The sequence below is a fragment of the Oncorhynchus masou genome, chromosome 13, assembly GCF_036934945.1.
Source record: "Oncorhynchus masou masou isolate Uvic2021 chromosome 13, UVic_Omas_1.1, whole genome shotgun sequence".
In the NCBI taxonomy this organism is placed as follows: domain Eukaryota; kingdom Metazoa; phylum Chordata; class Actinopteri; order Salmoniformes; family Salmonidae; genus Oncorhynchus; species Oncorhynchus masou.
In genome coordinates, this window is record NC_088224.1 from 87581201 (window position 1) to 87605292 (window position 24092).

Below are 24092 nucleotides of genomic sequence, written 5' to 3' on the forward strand. Positions count from 1 at the left end.
TAGAATCAGGTTTCAGTCGTGTTGTTTTCAAAGGACAACAGGTTTAATTCTATTGATTTTAGAAGCCTTGAAGATGAAACAGAAACGACTTTAAAGTGCCTGGGGTTTGTGCTCTGCTGGCATCACCTCAGGTTTTTAAGAGGCATATGGGTTTAACAGGTGTTGGTTTTCACCTGTGGCACTCAGGTGATGCCCATCTCAGACCCTTACCCCCTTCTCCCGCTCAAATCCCTCTCCCTCCCCCAACCCCTTCACCCTCTCTCCCCAATCTGTCTACACTACCAGGGCAGGTGTACCCTTACAGGTGGCAGGCTGCTTTAAGAGAACAGCTCCGCTCCCACAACTCATAAGGTCACACAGGTGTCACTATCACACACATAATCCCCCCATCCGCCTCCCCCTCACTCCCACGTCTTTATCTGGCTCACCAACTGCCCTCCGTGTTGGGTTTATGGAGGAACCACACACAATGCTCCTCTTACCCAATGAGAGCAGGCGTGGGAGCAGCTGTAGCCACGTGAGAGGTTCTTTGCCCTTTGGGAGGGAGACAACAGAAGACCCGAGTCATTGTCCAGCCCACCATAACATGTCTCACTAGGGCTGTGACAGTCTTGGAATGAGAGGTGACTGTAATTGGCCAAGCCAATGTATACGGTCACCAACATAACTGTTCAGGGGAGGGGGTCACACTTCTGTTTTGTACACTCGTTTCCATGGATATGCTTCTTAATAAAACCTATTACACTTCATTATTATCATGGCATTTCATTATTATTCAGGTTATTACATATAAATATTAATCAACAAAGAAATTCCAGGTTGGAGAGGATCTGTAGCATTTTCGTATTGACACAACATTAACGTAGTCCAAAGATATACGCCTAGCTTGTTCTCGTCATATACATATACAGATCCTGTTTTGACCCACAAACAGTTCAAACGAAGTCCGATGGGTTTTCCCAAAAATATTCACATAACTTCACAAACGCTGCTTCTGCAGTAATTCGATGGTATTGTCGTGACTTGACTTTAACATTAATCTGATGACTGTTATTTATCTAATTAACTATGTTTAATTGTTACCCGATTTAAATGAATCATGTAACAATTATCTCATTAGGATTTGGGGCACCACGAGAGCAGTTCTTTAAGAGTTTCCATCTCCTGAATTAAACTTTAAAGCTATTTACCTATCACATCTATAAACAGTCAACTTATTAATCATAACCTCGTATCATATCATCATTCTGAACCGTTGTAACCTCTTTGCATCTGCAAAAACCAAAGCCTTACTTATAATTCAGTTCTATGCCTCCTCTGTCAACATTTACAGGACAGGTACTTCTATGCCTCCTCTGTCAACATTAACAGGACAGGTACTTCTATGCCTGCTCTGACAACATGAACAGGACAGGTACTTCTATGCCTCCTCTGTCAACATTTACAGGACAGGTACTTCTATGCCTCCTCTGTCAACATTTACAGGACAGGTACTTCTATGCCTCCTCTGTCAACATTAACAGGACAGGTACTTCTATGCCTCCTCTGTCAACATTAACAGGACAGGTACTTCTATGCCTCCTCTGTCAACATTTACAGGACAGGTACTTCTATGCCTCCTCTGTCAACATTTACAGGACAGGTACTTCTATGCCTCCTCTGTCAACATTAACAGGACAGGTACTTCTATGCCTCCTCTGTCAACATTAACAGGACAGGTACTTCTATGCCTCCTCTGTCAACATTAACAGGACAGGTACTTCTATGCCTCCTCTGTCAACATGAACAGGACAGGTACTTCTATGCCTCCTCTGTCAACATTAACAGGACAGGTACTTCTATGCCTCCTCTGTCAACATGAACAGGACAGGTACTTCTATGCCTCCTCTGTCAACATTTACAGGACAGGTACTTCTATGCCTGCTCTGTCAACATGAACAGGACAGGTACTTCTATGCCTGCTCTGTCAACATTAACAGGACAGGTACTTCTATGCCTGCTCTGACAACATGAACAGGACAGGTACTTCTATGCCTCCTCTGTCAACATTAACAGGACAGGTACTTCTATGCCTGCTCTGACAACATTAACAGGACAGGTACTTCTATGCCTCCTCTGTCAACATTAACAGGACAGGTACTTCTATGCCTCCTCTGTCAACATGAACAGGACAGGTACTTCTATGCCTCCTCTGTCAACATTAACAGGACAGGTACTTCTATGCCTCCTCTGTCAACATGAACAGGACAGGTACTTCTATGCCTCCTCTGTCAACATTTACAGGACAGGTACTTCTATGCCTGCTCTGTCAACATGAACAGGACAGGTACTTCTATGCCTCCTCTGACAACATTAACAGGACAGAGAAACTAGACATGCTCAGTGCGTAAATTATGGTGTGAAATAAACAACGTTTTTTTCTCACAAGTGTAGCAGGTTTTGAACTCTGTAAACAACATTTCCACTCTGAGAATGAGAACGGTAAATTACTGTAATTAATACATGCATTAACGTACATTTCTTTAACCAAATGATAGGGATTAATGATAAATTGTCTGTTTTACAAACGGTAGGCTACCACATGGGCATTCATGAAGTGCATTGTGGGCCGTCACTGTATTTTGTATCTCCGAGGGCAGCATATCGGCCAGGACCGAGCTAGTCAGCCTGGATTAGTCTATAAATAAAGAAAAGATTCTGTATCTAATGATACCATGCCAGGTTGGAGAGGATTGGTGTGTTGTCCATTTGACACAACATTAGTGCAATATAGGCCTCATGCTACAACAACATTTTCGACTGCTATTGAGTAATTCATGAATAGTCAGACACATCCAAACTTTGACTGATGTTGAATAATTCATGAATAGTCAGACACATCCAAACCTTGACTGCTGTTGAATAATTCATGAATAGTCAGACACAACTAACTTTTTAAAAAATGTATTCATTTACTAGCAAGCAATGAAAATGTGCATTTGTCTAAAAAAAAGTCCACACATCAAGCCATTTTTTTTACTGAAGTGTCATAGCCTGTAGTGCTCTACACCCCGCATCTAGCGCCTTGCTGCTCCATCATCTAGCGCCTAGCTGCTCCATCATCTTGCACCTAGCTGCTCCATCATCTAGCGCCCAGCTGCTCCATCTAGCGCCAAGCTGCTCCATCATCTAGCGCCTAGCTGCTCCATCATCTAGCGCCTAGCTGCTCCATCATTTAGCGCCTAGCTGCTCCAGCATCTAGCGCCAAGCTGCTCCAGCATCTAGCTGCTCCATCATCTAGCACCAAGCTGCTCCATTATCTAGCGCCAAGCTGCTCCAGCGTCTAGCTGCTCCATCATCTAGCACCAAGCTGCTCCAGCATCTAGCGCCTGGCTGCTCCATCATCTAGCTGCTCCAGCATCTAGCACCTAGCTGCTCCAGCATCTAGAACCAAGATGCTCCAGCATCTAGCATCTAGCTGCTCCAGCATCTAGCATCTAGCTGCTCCAGCATCTAGCACCTAGCTGCTCCATCATCTAGCGCCAAGCTGCTCCAGCATCTAGCTGCTCCAGCATCTAGCGCCATCTAGCGCCAAGCTGTCCAGCATCTAGCACCTAGCTGCTCCAGCATCTAGCGCCAAGCTGCTCCAGCATCTAGCATCTAGCTGCTCCAGCATCTAGCGCCAAGCTGCTCCAGCATCTAGCATCTAGCTGCTCCAGCATCTAGAGCCAAGCTGCTCCAGCATCTAGCTGCTCCAGCGTCTAGCACCTAGCTGCTCCAGCATCTAGCACCTAGCTGCTCCAGCATCTAGCGCCAAGCTGCTCCAGCATATAGCTGCTCCAGCGTCTAGCACCTAGCTGCTCCAGCATCTAGCACCTAGCTGCTCCAGCATCTAGCACCTAGCTGCTCCAGCATCTAGCTCCAAGCTGCTCCAGCATCTAGCACCTAGCTGCTCCAGCATCAAAGGACAGTTGGAAAGAGGAGGAGATGGAGAAAGTTTGAATTGACATACTACTTAGCAAAACAATTGCTTATCATCAGTAGTAAACACCCCTGCTATTAGGTCAAGTTGATCTACATTAGAAAAAAGAAGGTTCATAAAAAATAAACCCCAAAAATGTATATAGGCTTATTTAAACAGTTTTGCCGGTTATTTATTTTCATGACGGCCTTCATCCAATACTGTCAGTTACACAGTTATTCAATTACCGTCACAGCCCTATGTCACAGCCCCGTCACAGCCCACATTTCACTGGAGACGATTCTAGAATGACTAACACATTCCATGTTTTAAGTTAAGTTCCTAGAGCGGAACTTAGGAAGTCTGCATGGATGTGATAGTTGTGTGTTTTGTAGGGGATAGAATGAACATGTTGTGTGGCAGGCTAGGCTACTCACTGGGCACACACTGGTTGAATCAACATTGTTTCCATGTCATTTCAATCAAATTACATTGAACCAACATGGAATACACTTTGAATTGACGTTTGTGCCCAGTGGGTAGGCTTCTGTCTGCCAGTCAGGGAGAGGGGGGTTGGGGGAGTGGGTTGGGGTGGGGTAGCTGGTACCAGGACAGAGCTGCGGTATTGATCCAGTCCTATCATTGTTGTCTCAAGTACAATGTCACTCCAGTCACCAGCACCCACAGGAGCTTCTAGCCCAGTGTGGGAGCATGGAACTCTCATCTATCTGATAGTAACACGCACACACACACACACACACACACACACACACAGAGCACCAAACACACAAACAACATGCAGGGTACCTGAACCTATTCAGCAGCTCAGCAATACACAACAGAGAACCAGGGAGGGACATCCCCTCTGTATGTGTCCCTCTCTCTCATTCCCTCTATCACGCTAAAAACACAGTGGCATGCTCCTGTTTTCTTTGTTTGTGCAGAAAACAGCGTTGCCAGGCAACGGTAAAAGAGGGATGAAACTGCATGAACTGCGTGTGTGTTCAGCAGGAGCAGCCAGAACACACCAGTCCCCTTAAGAACGGTGTGTAACATGAGGTAGGTAGGTAGGTAGAGAGGGAGGGAGGTAGAGAGGGAGGGAGGTAGAGAGGGAGGGAGGTAGAGAGGGAGGTAGGTAGAGAGGGAGGGAGGTAGGTAGGTAGAGAGGGAGGGAGGTAGGTAGGTAGAGAGGGAGGTAGAGAGGGAGGGAGGGAGGTAGGGAGGTAGGTAGAGAGAGAGAGAGAGAGAGGGAGGTAGGTAGGTAGGTAGGGAGGTAGGGAGGTAGGTAGAGAGGTAGGTAGGTAGGTAGGTAGGTAGGTAGGTAGGTAGGTAGGTAGGTAGGTAGAGAGGTAGGTAGGTAGGTAGAGAGGGAGGGAAGTCGGTAGGTAGGCAGGTAGGCAGGTAGGGAGGGAAGGGAGGGAGGGAGTAAGGAGGGAGGGAGAGGGAGGGAGGGAGGGAGGGGTAGGTAGGTAGGTAGGTGGAGGGAGGGAGGTAGGTTGGATGAGGGTAGGGAGGGAGGGGTAGGGAGGTAGGTAGAAGTAGGTAGGTAGGGAGGTAGGTAGGTGGAGGTAGGAGGTAGAGGTTGGATGAGAGGGGTAGGTAGGGGTAGGTAGGTAGGTAGGTAGGTAGGTAGAGGTTGGATGAGAGGGTAGGTAGGTAGGTAGGTAGATAGGTAGATGAGGGGTAGGTAGGTAGGTAGGTAGGTAGAGAGGGAGGGAGGGAGGGAGGGAGGGAGGGAGGGAGGGAGGGAGGGAGGGAGGTAGGTAGGTAGGTAGGTAGGTAGGTAGGTAGGTAGGTAGGTAGGTAGGTAGGTAGGTAGGTAGGTAGGTAGGTAGGTAGGTAGGTAGAGGGGGAGGGAGGGAGGGAGGGAGAGGGAGGTATGAGAGGAAGGGATGAGAGGGAGGGAGGGAGGTAGGGAGGGGAGGAGGGAGGAGGAGGGAGGGAGGGAGGGGAGATTGGACTGGAGGAAAGGACGGAAGGGAGGGAGAGAGAGTGGACTAGGTAGGTAGGTAGGTAGGTAGGTAGGTAGGTAGGTAGGTAGGTAGGTAGGTAGGTAGGTAGGTAGGTAGGTAGGGAGGGAGGGAGGTAGGAAGGTAGGTAGGTAGGTAGGTAGGTAGGTAGGTAGGTAGGTAGGTAGGTAGGTAGGTAGGGTAGGTAGGTAGGGTAGGTAGAGAGGAGGTAGGTAGAGAGGGAGGGGAGGGAGGTAGGTAGGTAGGTAGAGAGGTAGGTAGAGAGGTAGGTAGAGAGGTAGGTAGGTAGGTAGGTAGGTAGGATGAGAGGTAGGTAGGTAGGTAGGTAGAGAGGTAGGTAGGTAGGTAGGTAGAGAGGGAGTTAGGTAGAGAGGGTGGGAGGGAGGGAGGTAGGTAGGTAGGTAGGTAGGTAGGTTGGGAGGGAGGGAGGGAGGTAGGTAGGGATGTAGGTAGGTAGGTAGGTAGGTAGGTAGAGAGGGAGATCGGTAGGTAGGTAGAGAGGGAGGGAGGGAGGGAGGGAGGGAGGGAGGGAGGGAGGAGGGAGGGAGGGAGGGGGAGGGGAGATTGGACTGGAGGAAAGGACGGAAGGGAGGGAGGGAGAGGAGAGTGGACTGGAGGAAAGGACGGAAGGGAGGGAGGGAGAGGAGAGTGGACTGGAGGAAAGGACGGAAGGAGAGGAGAGGGATATGGAGCAAACAAAATAAATGCCACATATTCTATGTTGGGTTAGGCAGTGTCCACACACACACACACACACACACACACAGGCATTTTCATGGCACTGAGGCAAGCAGATTTTGAAGAAAAATCTGATGTAGCAGGAGATGAAATATGCATGAGCTCATTTAGTAAATTGGCACCAAACAGAGTTTCTTCTGTCTACAGTCGACAGCACAAATGTAGTTACAACCCACTGGAGGAGGACAGTTTCATCACTCTTCCCCCTCTCCTCCTCTCCTCCTCTGCCCCTCTCCCCCACTCCTCCTCTCCTCCTCTGCTCCTCTCCCCCTCTCCTCCTCTCCTCCTCTCCTCCTCTCCTCCTCTGCCCCTCTCCTCCTCTCCTCCTCTCCTCCTCTGCCCCTCTCCTCCTCTCCCCCTCTCCTCCTCTCCCCCACTCCTCCTCTCCCCCACTCCTCCTCTCCTCCTCTGCCCCTCTCCTCCTCTGCCCCTCTCCTCCTCTCCCCCTCTCTTCCTCTCCTCCTCTGCCCCTCTCCCCCACTCCTCCTCTGCCCCTCTCCCCTCCTCCTCCTCCTCTCCCCACTCCTCCTCTCCCCCACTCCTCCTCTCCTCCTCTGCCCCTCTCCTCCTCTCCTCCTCTGCCCCTCTCCTCCTCTCCCCCACTCCTCCTCTCCTCCTCTGCCCCTCTCCTCCTCTGCCCCTCTCCTCCTCTCCTCCTCTGCCCCTCTCCCCCACTCCTCCTCTCCTCCTCTCCCCCACTCCTCCTCTCCTCCTCTCCCCCACTCCTCCTCTCCCCCACTCCTCCTCTCCTCCTCTGCCCCTCTCCCCCACTCCTCCTCTCCTCCTCTGCCCCTCTCCTCCTCTCCCCCTCTGCCCCTCCTCTCCTCTCCTCCTCTCCCCCCCCTCCTCCTCTCCCCCTCTCCTCCTCTTCCTCCTCTGCCCCTCTCCCCCTCTCCCCCTCTCCTCCTCTCCTCCTCTCCTCCTCTCCTCCTCTCCTCCTCTCCCCCTCTCCCCCTCTCCTCCTCTCCTCCTTTCCCCCACTCCTCCTCTCCCCCTCCTCCTTTCCTCCTCTCCCCCTCTCCTCCTCTCCTCTTTTCTCATATCAACATCGCATCACATTTTATTTGTCACGTGGTCTACAAACAACAGGTGCGGACTAACAGTGAAATACTCACGGGTCCATCCCAAAAATGCAGACAGAAAGAAAATTGAGAAATAATATAAAGTAAAACAAGTAATAGTAGATCCAAATAACTTCACAGATCTTCATTGTAAAAGGTGTAAACACTGTTTCCCATGCTTGTTCAATGAACCATAAACAATGAATGAACATGCACCTGTAGAACTGTTGTTAAGACACTAACAGCTTACAGACGGTAGGCAATTAAGGTCACAGTTATGAAAACTTAGGACATTAAAGAGGCATTTTTACTGACTGAAAAACACCAAAAGAAAGATGCCCAGGGTCCCTGCTCATCTGTGTGAACGTGCCTTAGGCATGCTGCAAGGAGGCATGAGGACTGCAGATGTGGCCAGGGCAATAAATTGCAATGTCTGTACTGTGAGACGCCTAAAACAGCGCTACAGGGGGGCAGGACGAACAGCTGATCGTCCTCGCTGTGGCAGACCATGTGTAACAACACCTGCACAGGATCGGTACATCCGAACATCACACCTGCTGGACAGGTACAGGATGGCAACAACAACTGCCGAGTTATCCCTCCATCAGTGCTCAGTCTGTCCGCAATAGGCTGAGAGAAGCTGGACTGGGGGCTTGTAGGCCTGTTGTAAGGCAGGTCCTCACCAGACATCACCGGCAACAATGTCGCATATGGGCACAAACTCGTCGGGTTTCTGTTAGTCACATGTCTGTGAAACTTGTTCAGTTTATGTCTCAGTTGTTGAATCTTGTTATGTTGGCACAAATATTTACACATGTTAAATTTGCTGAAAATGAACGCAGTTGACAGTGAGAGGACCTTTCTTTTTTTGATGCGTTTAATAAACAGTAGCAGGGTAAATTCAGATAACCCGGGTCGCTATTTGGTTACTATTTAACTAACTATTTAGCAGTCTTATGGCTTGGGGTTAGAAGCTGTTCAGGTTCCTGTTGGTTCCAGATTTGGTGTATCGGTACTGCTTTCCATATGGTAGCAGAGAGAACAGTCTATGACTTGGGTGACTGGAGCCTTTGACAATTTTTAGGGCCTTCCTCTGACACCGCCTGGTAAAGAGGTCCTGGATGGCAGAAAGCTCGGCTCCAGTGATGAACTGGGCCATACGCACTACAGACTGTAGCGCCTTGTGGTCAGATGCCGAGCAGTTGCCATACTGCAGCCAGTCAAGATACTCTCAATGGTGCAGCTGTATAACATTTTGAGGATCTGGGGACCCGTGCCAAATCTTTTCAGCCTCTTGAGGGGGAAGCGGTGTTGTCGTGCCCTCTTCAAGACAGTCTTGGTGTGTTTGAACCATGATAATTTGTTGGGGATGTGGACACCAAGGAACTTGAAGCTCTCAACCTGCTCCACTACAGCACCGTCAATGTGAATGGGGGCAGACTCAGCCATCCTTTTCCTGTAGTCCACAATCAGCTGCTTGGTTTTGCTCACGTTGAGGGAGTTGTTGTTTTCCTGGCACCACACTGCCAGTTCTCTGACCTCCTCCCTATAGGCGGTCTCATTGTCGTCAATGATCAGGCCTACCACCGTCGTGTTGTCAGCAAACTTAATGATGGTGTTGGAGTTGTGCCTGGCCACGCAGTCGTGGGTGAACAGGGAATAAAGGAGGGGACTGAGCACGCAACCCTGAGGGACCCCTGTGATAAGGATCAGCGTGGCAGCTGTGTTGTTGCCTAACCTCACTGTCAGAAAGGATCCAGTTGATCCAGCTGTAGAGGGAGGTGTTTAGTCCCAGGGTCCTTAGCTTAGTAATGAGCTTAGAGGGCACTATGGTGTTGAACGCTGAGCAGTAGTCACCGAAAAGCATCCTCACGTAGGTGTTCCTTTTGTGAAAAGAGGGCAGACCAAAATCCCACTATTTTACCATGCCTTTACCATGCCTGCTTTTTATACTGTACCTGCATTTGCGTATATCTGAAAGGGGTACGGGTAAAAAAAAACATGGGGAATTGAAAACCAACCAAAGGACCTAGTCAATATTACAGTAGGATAACTGGCTGTTTATCAGTATAAATGTCGTCACAATCCTCTTGTCCTCTCATTGTCTGGTACAGTATAAATGTAGTCACAATCCTCTTGTCCTCTCATTGTCTGGTACAGTATAAATGTAGTTACAGTCGTACAGTAGGATAACTGGCTGTTTATCAGTATAAATGTAGTTACAGTCGTACAGTAGGATAACTGGCTGTTTATCAGTATAAATGTAGTTACAGTCGTACAGTAGGATAACTGGCTGTTTATCAGTATAAATGTAGTTACAGTCGTACAGTAGGATAACTGGCTGTTTATCAGTATAAATGTAGTTACAGTCGTACATCAGTAGGATAACTGGATAACTGTTTATCAGTATAAATGTAGTTAGTCATACAGTAGGATAACTGGCTGTTTATCAGTATAAATGTAGTTACAGTCGTACAGTAGGATAACTGGCTGTTTAGCAGTCTGTCTACTCTTTTTTCCCTCCCTTTCTCTTTCCATCTCTCTCCCTGTTTTATCCCTGTGTGTTTTCCTCTAGCTATATTCAGACACTAATATGCTTTATTGGCATGCCGGATTGAAACATGTTCCGTCTCTGTCATTCTCTCCTCCCGCTAACCCCCACTCTCTCTCTCTCTCTCTCTTTTCTTTCTCTCTTTCTTTCTCTCTCTCTCTTTCTCTTTGTCTCTCGCTCTCGCTAGCTCTCAGCTTTCCCATGTTGATTCTCAGCCTCCTGCCCCTCCTCCTGTTGCCGGGCCATGGTTGCCATGCCGCTGACATTCCGGAGGACACCACGGCAGAGTTCTCCGTCAGACTGTACCACCAGCTGCAGGCGCGCGGGGGGGGTGACAACATCATCTTCTCCCCCCTGAGTGTGGCTGTGGCCCTGGGCATGGTGGAGCTGGGGGCCCGCGGGGCCTCCCTCACACAGATACGCCAGGCTGTTGGCTTCAGCCACCTACCTACAGGTATACACACTGCAGAACACACACACAGCCACCTACCTACAGGTATACACACTGCAGAACACACACACAGCCACCTACCTACAGGTATACACACTGCAGAACACAAACACAGCCACCTACCTACAGGTATACACACTGCAGAACACACACACAGCCACCTACCTAAGGGTATACACACTGCAGAACACACACACAGCCACCTACCTACAGGTATACACACTGCAGAACACACACACAGCCACCTACCTACAGGTATACACACTGCAGAACACACACACAGCCACCTACCTACAGGTATACACACGAGAGGTCGACTGATTTATGATTTTTCAAAGCCGATACCAATGATTGGATGACCAAAAAAGCAGATACCGATTAATCGGCCAATTTTTTTATTTTATTTATTTGTACTAATGACAATTACAACAATACTGAATGAAGACTTATTTTAACTTAAGATAATACAACAATAAAATCTATTTAGCCTCAAATAAATAATGAAATGTGTTCAATTTGGTTTAAATAATGAAAAAACAAAGTGTTGGAGAAGAAAGTAAAAGTGCAATATGTGTCATGTAAGAAAGCTAACGTTTAAGTTCCTTGCTCAGAACATGAGAACATATGAAAGCTCGTGGTTCCTTTTAACATGAGTCTTCAATATTCCCAATTAAGACGTTTTAGGTTGTAGTTATTATAGGACTATTTCCCTCTATACCATTTGTATTTCATTAACCTTTGACTATTGGATGTTCTTATAGGCACTTTAGTATTGCCAGTGTAACAGTATAGCTTCCGCCCCTCCCTGGGCTCGAACCAGGAACACAACGATAACAGCCACCCTCGAAGCAGCTTTACCCATGCAGAGCAAGGGGAACAACCACTCCAAGGCTCAGAGCAAGTGACGTTTGAAACGCTATTAGCGCGCACTAACTAGCTCGGTTACACCATCCTCACCTCTGGAGTTGATGGGCTTGAAGTCATAAACAGCGCAATGCTTGACGCACAACGAACAGCTGCTGGCAAAACCCCCGAATATGCTGTTTGAATTCATGTTTACGCACCTGCTTCTGCCTACCACCGCTCAGTCAGATACTTAGATACTTGTATGCTCAGTCAGATTATATGCAACGCAGGACACGCTAGATAATATCTAGTAATATCATCAACCATGTGCAGTTAACTAGTGATTATGATTGATTGATTTGGCTTACTGCATTTGCGTAACAGGCAGTCTCCTTGTGGAGTGCAACAAGAGGCAGGTCTTTATTGCGTTGGGCTAGTTAACTGTACGGTTGCAAGATTGGATCCCCCGAGCTGACAAGGTGAACATCTGTCGTTCTGCTCCTGAACGAGGCAGTTAACCTACCATTTCTATGCCTTAATTGAAAATAAGAATGTTTTCTTTACTGACTTGCCAAGTTAAATAAAGATTAAATAAATGTGTAAAAACAAAACAAAACGTCAAATCGGCGCCAAAAAAGACCGATTTCCGATTGTTATGAAAACTTGTAATTAGCCCTAATTAATCGGCCATTCCGATTAATCGGTCGACCTCTGATACACACACACACACACACACACACACACACACACACACACACACACACACACACACACACACACACACAGCCACCTACCTACAAGTATACACACCTCAGAATACACACTCACACAGCCACCTCCCAGTGAGTAAGTTGTGTGTCTCTGTCCGTCTCCCAGATGAGGAGTTCTCTCTGCTCCAGAACCTGACAGGGGCTCTGTCTGAAGACGACGCCCACTACATCATCCGATTGGCCAACTCCCTCTTCCTGCAGAGTGGAGTGACCTTTAACCCGGAGTTCCTGCGGCTGATGAGGAAGTACTTCCGGGCGGAGGTGGAGACGGTGGACTTCAGCGAATCAGCCGCCGTGGCAGAGCAGATCAATGGCTGGGTGGAGAATCACACTGAGAGTGAGTCTGTGTGTGGAATCAATGCGTGTGGTTTGTGTGGAATCAATGCGTGTGGTTTGTGTGGAATCAATGCGTGTGGTTTGTGTGGAATCAATGCGTGGGGTTTGTGTGGAATCAATGCGTGTGGTTTGTTTGGAATCAATGCGTGTGGTTTGTCTGGAATCAATGCGTGTGGTTTGTCTGGAATCAATGCGTGTGGTTTGTTTGGAATCAATGCGTGTGGTTTGTCTGGAATCAATGCGTGTGGTTTGTCTGGAATCAATGCGTGTGGTTTGTTTGGAATCAATGCGTGGGGTTTGTGTGGAATCAAAATCAATTGTGTAAAAGGCTCATGATCGCCCGCTTGGAGTTTGCCAAAAGACACCTAAAGACTCTCAGACCATGAGAAACAATATTCTCTGGTCTGATGAATCCATAACTCTTTGGCCTGAATGCCAAGTGTTATGTCTGGAGGAAACCTGACACCATCCCTACGGTGAAGCATGGTGGTGGCAGCATCATGGTGGTGGCAGCATCATGGTGGTGGCAGCATCATGCTGTGGGGATGTTTTACAGCGGCAGGGACGGTGGCTGTCAAAAATGAACGGAGCAAAGTACAGATAGATCCTTGAGGAAAACCTGTTCAAGACCGCTCATGATCTCAGACTGGGGTGAAGGTTCACCTTCCAACAGGACAACAACCCTAAGCACACAGCCAGGACAACACAGGAGTGGCTTCGGGACAAGTCTCTGAATGTTCTTGAGTGGCCCAGCCAGAGCCCGGACTTGAACCCAATCAAACATCTCTGGAGAGACGTGAAAATAGCTGTGCAGCGACGCTCCCCATCCAACCTGACAGAGCTTGAGAGGATCTGCAGAGAAGAATGGGAGAAACTCCCCAAATACAGACGTGCCAAGCTTGTAGCGTCATACCCAAGAAGACTCGAGACTGTAATCGCTGCCAAAGGTGCTTCAACAGAGTATTGAGTAAAGGGTTGGAATACTTATGTAAATGTGATATTTCTGTTTTTTATTTTCAGTAAATTAGCACAAATTTCGAAATACCTGTTTTTGCTTTGTTGTTAGGGTATAGTGATGTCATTATGGGGTATTGTGTGTAGATCGAGGGGGAAAAAACAATGTAATCAATTTTAGAATAAGGCTGTAACATAGCAACATGTGGAAAAAGGGGTCTGAACACTTTCCGAAGTCATTGTATATAAGTTACCCCGCGTGTGTGTGTGTGTGTGTGTGTGTGTGTGTGTGTGTGTGTGTGTGTGTGTGTGTGTGTGTGTGTGTGTGTGTGTGTGTGTGCGTGTGCGTGTGCGTGTGTGTGTGTGTGTGTCCAGGTAAGATCCGTGACCTGTTGTCAGCAGATGACTTCAGCAGTGTGACCCAGCTGACCCTGGTCAACGCTGTGTACTTCCGGGGAAGCTGGAAGAACCAGTTCAGACCGGAAAACACCAGAACCTTCTCTTTCAGCAAAGACGACGGGAGCGAGGCCCAGACACACATGATGTACCAGCAGGGAGACTTCTACTATGGTGTGTGTGTGAACTCTCATGTACCAGTAGGAATAGAAACAGGTCTGCCAGAAGACACCTGTATATAAATCTATCACACAAAAAAACACACACACTCTCACACTCTCACAAACACACACACATTCAAACCCTTTTGCACAAAAAATTAAATGTGCTATTCTTATCTAGTCTCTCTTCTCTTTATCACAACCACAACCACAACCTCTGATATTGTCCTTAATTTAAACAGAAAAGAAATATGTCTCTGAAATTAACTACATGTGTGCGTGTTTGTGTGTATCTGTCTGTGTGTGTCTGTCTGTGTATCTGTCTGTGTCTGTGTGTGTGTGTGTGTGTGTGTGTGTGTGTGTGTGTGTGTGTGTGTGTGTGTGTGTGTGTGTGTGTGTGTGTGTGTGTGTGTGTGTCAGGTGAGTTCAGTGATGGTTCATCCGAGGCAGGTGGTGTGTACCAGGTGTTGGAGATGCCCTATGAAGGAGAGGACATGAGCATGCTGGTGGTGTTACCCAGACAGGAAGTCCCCCTGGCAGTCCTGGAGCCAATCATCAGAGCCCCTCTCTTGGAGGAGTGGGCCAACAACGTCAAGAGGCAGAAGGTGGAGGTCTACCTACCCAGGTAGAGGACAAAACACACACACGCACATCTCTGTTTATCTGTTGTCAGGTTGGATGTGAGACACACACTGGCTCACACACACTTGTTCCGTTATTACCTATTGGGTAATTAACTGGATCACAGGGGATACAACACTTGCCTACCTAATGAGGTGTGTGTGTGTGTGTGTGTGTGTGTGTGTGTGTGTGTGTGTGTGTGTGTGTGTGTGTGTGTCTGTGTCTGTGTCTGTGTGCGTGTGCGTGTGTGTTGTCAGGTTTAAGGTTGAGCAGAAGGTAGACCTGAAGGAGGCTCTGCAGGATCTGGGCATCAAGAACATCTTCAGTAAAGATGCTGACCTCTCTGCCATGACAGGTGAGATGGCGAGTAAAAGCCTTGCCCATGACAGACACACACTGACAGACAGACACACACACACACACACTGACAGACACACACTGACAGACACACACACACTGACAGACACACACACACACACACACTGACAGACACACACACACTGACAGACACGCACACACACACACTGACAGACACGCACACACACACACTGACAGACACACACACACACACTGACAGACACACACACACACACACACTGACAGACACACACACACACTAACAGACACACACATACAGACACACACACACACTGACAGACACACACACTGACAGACACACACACACTGACAGACACACACACACTGACAGACACACACACTGACAGACACGCACACACACACACTGACAGACACACACACACACACTGACAGACACACACACACACTGACAGACACACACACACACATACAGACACACACATACAGACACACACACACACTGACAGACACACACACACTGACAGACACACACACACTGACAGACACGCACACACACAGACAGACACACATACAAACAAACACACCTCTCCCATGACAGATGAGATGTTATTATTGGTATTTAATTGAAGTGGTTGTGGGGAAAAGTGAGGTCTGAGGAACAAGCAGCGGTAGGTTGAATAATTCTAATGTAATTATACAACATGATGTAACATCAAACAGCATCAGAGAAACTGACCAACTTCCTGGAGAAAGATTCCAGGCATAATACATGTCCGTGTGAATGATCCATGTGTCATCCTTGTGACCTTGGACCCTGTACTTTCAGGGATGCGCTCTGACATCACTTCCTATCAACAGAGAACCAGTACAAACAATTCCAATCCAACAGATAGCTCTGACATCACTTCCTATCAACAGAGAACCAGTACAAACTATTCCAAACCAACAGATAGCTCTGACATCACTTCCTATCAACAGAGAACCAGTACAAACTATTCCAAACCAACAGATAGCTCTGACATCACTTCCTATCAACAGAGAGCTAACCAGTTATAACCAGGGAGAATATCAGACATCCCTCTGACACAGAGACATATATTAAAAGCCTTCAGGTTTTATGCTGATGCAACAAAACGGGAGAGTTCCCTGTGACAGGACCAGCTGCAAACAGAGCCGCCGATTTAGCAGACCTTTTTTATCGATTAGCATTGGGGATAATGTGTATCCAAGCCTGTACTGTGTTGTGACGTCAACATATATGTGCTTTCACTGGACATCTTCATAGGTTTAAAAAACTATCAGAAATCAACAGCACAACACCGAAGCCGACACTATCACTTAGCAACGACCATGGAGGAGAAAGTACACTATCACTTAGCAACGACCATGGAGGAGAAAGTACACTATCACTTAGCAACGACCATGGAGGAGAAAATACACTATCACTTAGCAACGACCATGGAGGAGAAAGTACACTATCACTTAGCCATGACTATGGTGGAGAAAGTACACTATCACTTAGCAACGACCATGGAGGAGAAAGTACACTATCACTTAGCAACGACCATGGAGGAGAAAGTGGTGCTCTCAGGAATGTTCAGACAGAAACCCCATTGGCCCAACTCTCTATACATCACTCTGATCAGACAGTAACCCCATTGGCCCAACTCTCTATACATCACTCTGATCAGACAAAAACCTCATTGGCCCAACTCCCCATAGATCACTCTGATCAGACAGAAACCCCATTGGCCCAACTCCCCATAGATCACTCTGATCAGACAGAAACCCCATTGGCCCAACTCTCTATACATCACTCTGATCAGACAGTAACCCCATTGGCCCAACTCTCTATAGATCACTCTGATCAGACAGAAACCCCATTGGCCCAACTCTCTATTCATCACTCTGATCAGACAGTAACCCCATTGGCCCAACTCTCTATACATCACTCTGATCAGACAGAAACCCCATTGGCCCAACTCCCCATAGATCACTCTGATCAGACAGTAACCCCATTGGCCCAACTCTCTATTCATCACTCTGATCAGACAGTAACCCCATTGGCCCAACTCTCTATACATCACTCTGATCAGACAGAAACCCCATTGGCCCAACTCCCCATAGATCACTCTGATCAGACAGTAACCCCATTGGCCCAACTCTCTATACATCACTCTGATCAGACAGTAACCCCATTGGCCCAACTCTCTATACATCACTCTGATCAGACAGTAACCCCATTGGCCCAACTCTCTATACATCACTCTGATCAGATAGAAACCCCATTGGCCCAACTCTCTATACATCACTCTGATCAGACAGAAACCTCATTGGCCCAACTCCCCATAGATCACTCTGATCAGACAGTAACCCCATTGGCCCAACTCTCTATAGATCACTCTGATCAGACAGAAAGAGCTACCCTGAATATCTCTACCAAAGTACCGGGATCTGAGTGGGTCGGTCTGAATATCTCTACCAAAGTACTGGGATCTGAGTGGGTCGGTCTGAATATCTCTACCAAAGTACTGGGATCTGAGTGGGTCAACTCTGAATATCTCTACCAAAGTACTGGGATCTGAGTGGGTCTCTCTGAATATCTCTACCAAAGTACCGGGATCTGAGTGGGTCGGTCTGAATATCTCTACCAAAGTACTGGGATCTGAGTGGGTCGGTCTGAATATCTCTACCAAAGTACTGGGATCTGAGTGGGTCGGTCTGAATATCTCTACCAAAGTACTGGGATCTGAGTGGGTCGGTCTGAATATCTCTACCAAAGTACTGGGATCTGAGTGGGTCGGTCTGAATATCTCTACCAAAGTACTGGGATCTGAGTGGGTCGGTCTGAATATCTCTACCAAAGTACTGGGATCTGAGTGGGTCGGTCTGAATATCTCTACCAAAGTACTGGGATCTGAGTGGGTCCGTCAGACTGACAGAACAGCATCGAGCATCAGAGGGTAAAAATAGACAGGGAGAGATCTTTAACCGTCTCCGTCAGAGTGGTAGAAACACTTCACATGTCAGAGTGTGAAATGAGTCTCCTCTTTGTGTTTCTACTTTACTGTGTGTGTGTGTGTATGTGTGTGTGTGTGTGTGTGTGTGTGTGGGTGTGTGGGTGTGTGTGTGTGTATGGGTGTGTGGGTGTGTGTGTGTGTGTGTGTGTGTTGTGTGTGTGTGTGTGTGTGTGTGTGTGTGTGTGTGTGTGTGTGTGTGTGGTCCAGACGGTAAGGACCTGTTCATTGGGAAGGCGGTGCAGAAAGCCTACCTGGAGGTGACCGAGGAGGGGGCGGAGGGAGCTGCAGGATCAGGTGACCTTATAGTTGCATCATCATCATTCCTGAAATGACATTCTGTTTGCAGGGTCGACCCTTACTATCTACCGTCTTTCTGCTCTCTCTTCGTCTCTCTTTTTCTTCTGTTTGACCTTCGCTTTGACAGTATTATTTAATTCTCTGCATCTCTCTCTCTCTCTTTTGCTGTTAAATGTTTTCTTCTCTGTATCCACTCTCTCTCTCTCTTTCTCTCCACCCATTAGTCCTGTCTCTATCCTTCTCTCTATTTCTCTCTCTAACCCTCTCTCTATTCCTCTCTCTCTCTATCCCTCTCTCCACCCATTAGTCCCGTCTCTATCCTTCTCTCTATTTCTCTCTCTCTTTCTTTATCCCTCTCTCTCTCTATTCGTCCCTCTTTCTATCTTTCTCTCCACCCATTAGTCCCGTCTCTATAATTCTCTCTATTTCTCTCTCTCTCTTTCTTTATATCTCTCTCTCTCTATTCCTCCCTCTCTCCACCCATTAGTCCCGTCTCTATCCTTCTCTCTATTTCTCTCTCTAACCCTCTCTCTCTCTCTCTCTATCCCTCTCTCCACCCATTAGTTCCGTCTCTATCCTTCTCTATATTTCTCTCTCTAACCCTCTCTCTATCCCTCTCTCTCTCTCTTTCTCTCTATCAATCTCTTTCTCTCTCTCTTTCTTTATCCCTCTCTCTACCTATTAGTCCCCAGTCTCTATTTCTCTCTCTAACCCTCTATCTCTCTCTCTTTATCTCTCTATCAATCTCTTTCTCTCTTTCTTTATCCCTCTCTCTACCTATTAGTCCCCAGTCTTTATCTCTCTCTCTATCCCTCTCTCTATCCCTCTCTCTAACCCTCTATCTCTCTCTCTATCCCAGTCTCTTTTCTATTGTTCTTGTCAATCTCCTGTGTTGTCTTCCCACTGCAGTACTGTGTCATCTTCCCACTGCAGTACTGTGTCGTCTTCCCACTGCAGTACTGTGTCGTCTTCCCTTATGCAGTACTGTGTCGTCTTCCCAATGCAGTAATGTGTTGTCTTCCTAATGCAGCACTGTGTCGTCTTCCCTTATGCAGTACTGTGTCGTCTTCCCAATGCAGTACTGTGTCGTCTTCCCAATGCAGTACTGTGTCATCTTCCCAATGCAGTACTGTGTCATCTTCCCAATGCAGTAATGTGTCGTCTTCCCAATGCAGTAATGTGTCGTCTTCCCAATGCAGTAATGTGTCGTCTTCCCAATGCAGTAATGTGTCGTCTTCCCACTGCAGTACTGTGTCGTCTTCCCAATGCAGTACTGTGTCATCTTCCCACTGCAGTACTGTGTCATCTTCCCAATGCAGTAATGTGTCGTCTTCCCAATGCAGTACTGTGTCGTCTTCCCAATGCAGTACTGTGTTGTCTTCCCAATGCAGTACTGTGTTGTCTTCCCAATGCAGTACTGTGTTGTCTTCCCAATGCAGTACTGTGTTGTCTTCCCAATGCAGTACTGTGTTGTCTTCCCAATGCAGTACTGTGTTGTCTTCCCAATGCAGTAATGTGTTGTCTTCCCAATGCAGTAATGTGTTGTCTTCCCAATGCAGTACTGTGTTGCGTTCCATATGGATGGTATGCAAACAGTGCCCCCTCCTGCTGACTGTTCGGTGTCAGTAGATTTAAATGTCACTGGGAGAATCTCAGTTGCATACTCCTCGCATCCTCTCCTTCTTCTCAAAACCCATTGGAGGAGAAGGTCAGAGGGGTGGGACCTCTGGCTTTCTCATCTAATGGGTTTTGAGAAGGAGGCGAGGAGAGATGAGGATGCAACTGAGATTCTTCCAGTGTGTAGAATGTTCTCTCCCTCTCTCTCTCTGTGTCCTGTAGGAATGATAGCCCTCACCAGGACTCTGGTTCTGTACCCTCAGGTCATGAATGTTTTCTCTCTCTCTCTCCCTCTCTGTGTCCTGTAGGAATGATAGCCCTCACCAGGACTCTGGTTCTGTACCCTCAGGTCATGAATGTTTTCTCTCTCTCTCTCTCTCTCTCCCTCTCTGTGTCCTGTAGGAATGATAGCCCTCACCAGGACTCTGGTTCTGTACCCTCAGGTCATGGCGGATCATCCCTTCTTCTTCATCATCAGAAACCGCAGGACAGGTGTGTGTTACACTGTCCGTCTGTCCGTCCCTCTGTTTGTCTCTGTCTGATTATATAACGTATGTGCCTGCCCCTAGTGACACCTCTGACAGTTTCTTTCTCTCCTCCCCTCCAGGTTCTATCCTGTTCATGGGCAGGGTTATGACGCCAGAGGTCATTGAGCCTACCGACTTCGACAATGACTCCATGTAACTATGACGACGACCAATGGGATTCCAGTGTGCTGCTATCCTGCTATGAGGTCATATGCTCAAAGCCAATCAGATCCAGGCAAAACGACGCCATAAACGCAACCTTTCCTCTCCCCATCGTCGGCTGTGTTTTTATACTCTTATCGAGAATATACATGATTCCTATTCTATATTCTATATTCTATTTGATATATATTGATATATACAAATAATGTGACTGTGTTTTGATACTGTAAGCTTTAACCACTTGGTAAGAGAGAGGGAGAGAGAGAGATGTAAATATATATAAAGAAAAGTTAAATGGTTTCTATGGTCTATTGGATCAGTAGACAGCCATGAGACATCTGTGCACTGCCCCTTTAATTTCACTAGCCTCACACACACATGCTCTGTCGTTTCAGGTGTCTCCCAAATCAACGCCATTATATTCCTGTACATTTACTACTGTGTTATATATAAGACTAGATATTTATTGCAACAAAAAAAACGTGTGCAGATTATATATACATATATATATATATATACGTATGTAAACACAGAATCTTAGTAATTCAATTTTAGTCCCCCCCCCATCACCGCGCAAGTCGTCGTCCCCACGCTAGTCTCCCCCCCCCCCACCACGCTAGTCCCCCCCCCCCCCACGCTAGAGGTACCCGGCTAAAATACTGATGAACGAACATGCCTTATGAGTCGTTGATTTACTGCAGGCTTTTGAAGACAGTTGAACAGTTTGTGTACAAATAGTTTGCTCTTGTGAAGAGGCGTGCAGGTGGATTTGGAGACCAGCTATATTCACTCTTTTACTGAAATAAATATCAACGTGTTCCAGTTACAATTGTCTGATGTCTTTTTGTATATAATTGCATTGAATTGTATTTGGTAAAACTACGTTACATTAAGTACCTGTTATACCGGTGTAGTAACTCTGTTCATACAACTGTATTAGTAATAGTAATTACATCATTTCTAATGATCTTCTGAGGTAAATGGCCATATAACAGAGTATTGTCAAGTTAAGACTGGAAGTGACCTTGACAAGCCCTCTGGATACATCACTATACCTCATTGAAATACCACAGTAGCAAGAACAGAGTCGGCCGAGGCCAAATCTGAGCAATAATATTTTTGGCCAGGATAGGGCCATCATTTGGCATGGAGAGGGAGAGAGATCTGATCACAGAAGTAGTCAAGGGCACATTGGAGGACAGACGAGGGAATGAGGCTGCATCTCAGAGGCTGAACTCGTCTCCTCCCACTCATTGCAGATGATGGGAAGGGAGCTGAAGGCAGAATAACCTTATCATTACAGAACAATGTAGAACTAATACAGGACTAGTAATACAGGACGAGTAATACAGGACTAGTAAAGGTCTGTTAATACAGGACTAGTAATACAGGACTAGTAATACAGGACTAGTAATACAGGACTAGTAATACAGGACTAGTAAAGGTCTGTTAATACAGGACTAGTAAAGGTCTATTAATACAGGACTAGTAATACAGGACTAGTAAAGGTCGGTTAATACAGGACTAGTAATACAGGACTAGTAATACAGGACTAGAAAAGGTCTGCTAATACAGGACTAGTAATACAGGACTAGTAAAGGTCTGTTAATACAGGACTAGTAATACAGGACTAGTAATACAGGACTAGTAAAGGTCTGTTAATACAGGACTAGTAATACAGGACTAGTAATACAGGACTAGTAAAGGTCTGTTAATACAGGACTAGTAATACAGGACTAGTAAAGGTCTGTTAATACAGGACTAGTAATACAGGACTAGTAATACAGGACTAGTAATACAGGACTAGTAAAGGTCTGTTAATACAGGACTAGTAATACAGGACTAGTAATACAGGACTAGTAATACAGGACTAGTAAAGGTCTGTTAATACAGGACTAGTAATACAGGACAAGTAATACAGGACTAGTAAAGGTCGGTTAATACAGGACTAGTAAAGGCCGGTTAATACAGGACTAGTAAAGGCCTGCTAATACAGGACTAGTAAAGGTCGGTTAATACAGGACTAGTAAAGGTCTGTAAATACAGGACTAGTAAAGGTCTGCTAATACAAGATTAGTAAAGGTCTGTTAATACAGGATTAGTAAAGGTATGTTAATACAGGACTAGTAAAGGTCTGTTAATACAGGACTAGTAAAGGTCTGTTAATACAGGACTAGTAAAAGTCTGTTAATACAGGACTAGTAAAGGTCTGTTAATACAGGACTAGTAAAAGCCTGTTAATACAGGACTAGTAAAGGTCTGTTAATACAGGACTAGTAATACAGGACTAGTAAAGGTCCAGTAATACAGCACTAGTAAAGGTCTGTTAATACAGGACTAGTAAAGGTCTGTTAATACATTACTAGTAAAGGTCTGTTAATACAGGACTAGTAAAGGTCTGTTAATACAGGACTAGTAAAAGTCTGTTAATACAGGACTAGTAAAGGTCTGTTAATACAGGACTAGTAAAAGCCTGTTAATACAGGACTAGTAAAGGTATGTTAATACAGGACTAGTAAAGGCCTGTTAATACAGGACTAGTAAAGGCCTGTTAATACAGGACTAGTAAAGGTATGTTAATACAGGACTAGTAATACAGGACTAGTAAAGGTCCAGTAATACAGCACTAGTAAAGGTCTGTTAATACAGGACTAGTAATACAGGACTAGTAAAGGTCTGTTAATACAGGACTAGTAAAGGTCTGTTAATACAGGACTAGTAATACAGGACTAGTAAAGGTCCAGTAATACAGCACTAGTAAAGGTCTGTTAATACAGGACTAGTAATACAGGACTAGTAAAGGTCTGTTAATACAGGACTAGTAATACAGGACTAGTAATACAGGACTAGTAAAGGTCTGTTAATACAGGACTAGTAATACAGGACTAGTAAAGGTCTGTTAATAAAGGACTAGTAATACAGGACTAGTAAAGGTCTGTTAATACAGGACTAGTAATACAGGACAAGTAATACAGGACTAGTAAAGGTCTGTTAATACAGGACTAGTAATACAGGACTAGTAAAGGTCTGCTAATACAGGACTAGTAAAGGTCTGTTAATACAGGACTAGTAATACAGGACTAGTAAAGGTCGGTTAATACAGGACTAGTAAAGGTCTGCTAATACAGGACTAGTAAAGGTCGGTTAATACAGGACTAGTAAAGGCCTGTTAATACAGGACTAGTAAAAGTCTGCTAATACAGGATTAGTAAAGGTCTGTAAATACAGGACTAGTAAAGGTCTGCTAATACAGGATTAGTAAAGGTCTGTTAATACAGGACTAGTAAAGGTCTGTTAATACAGGATTAGTAAAGGTCTGTTAATACAGGACTAGT

General features: G+C 46.3%; 1 protein-coding gene across 2 annotated transcripts in view; it reads left to right on the forward strand.

Annotated features, from left to right (window-relative positions):
- LOC135553174 (neuroserpin-like) overlaps positions 1–21316 on the forward strand; it is a 47152-nt gene extending 25836 nt beyond the window's left edge. Inside the window, exons 2-9 of one of the 2 annotated variants that reach the window (XM_064985337.1) lie at positions 10448–10714; positions 12434–12664; positions 13993–14187; positions 14595–14799; positions 15053–15150; positions 18362–18448; positions 20471–20560; positions 20676–21316. In XM_064985337.1, coding sequence (XP_064841409.1) covers positions 10462–10714; positions 12434–12664; positions 13993–14187; positions 14595–14799; positions 15053–15150; positions 18362–18448; positions 20471–20560; positions 20676–20752 — 1236 coding nt within the window. In that variant the 5' untranslated portion in view covers positions 10448–10461 and the 3' untranslated portion in view covers positions 20753–21316. Of the gene's footprint in view, positions 1–10447; positions 10715–12433; positions 12665–13992; positions 14188–14594; positions 14800–15052; positions 15151–18361; positions 18449–20290; positions 20447–20470; positions 20561–20675 lie in introns of those variants that run through there. The other variant, XM_064985338.1, reaches the window with a different exon arrangement.
- Positions 21317–24092: the final 2776 nt, after the last annotated feature.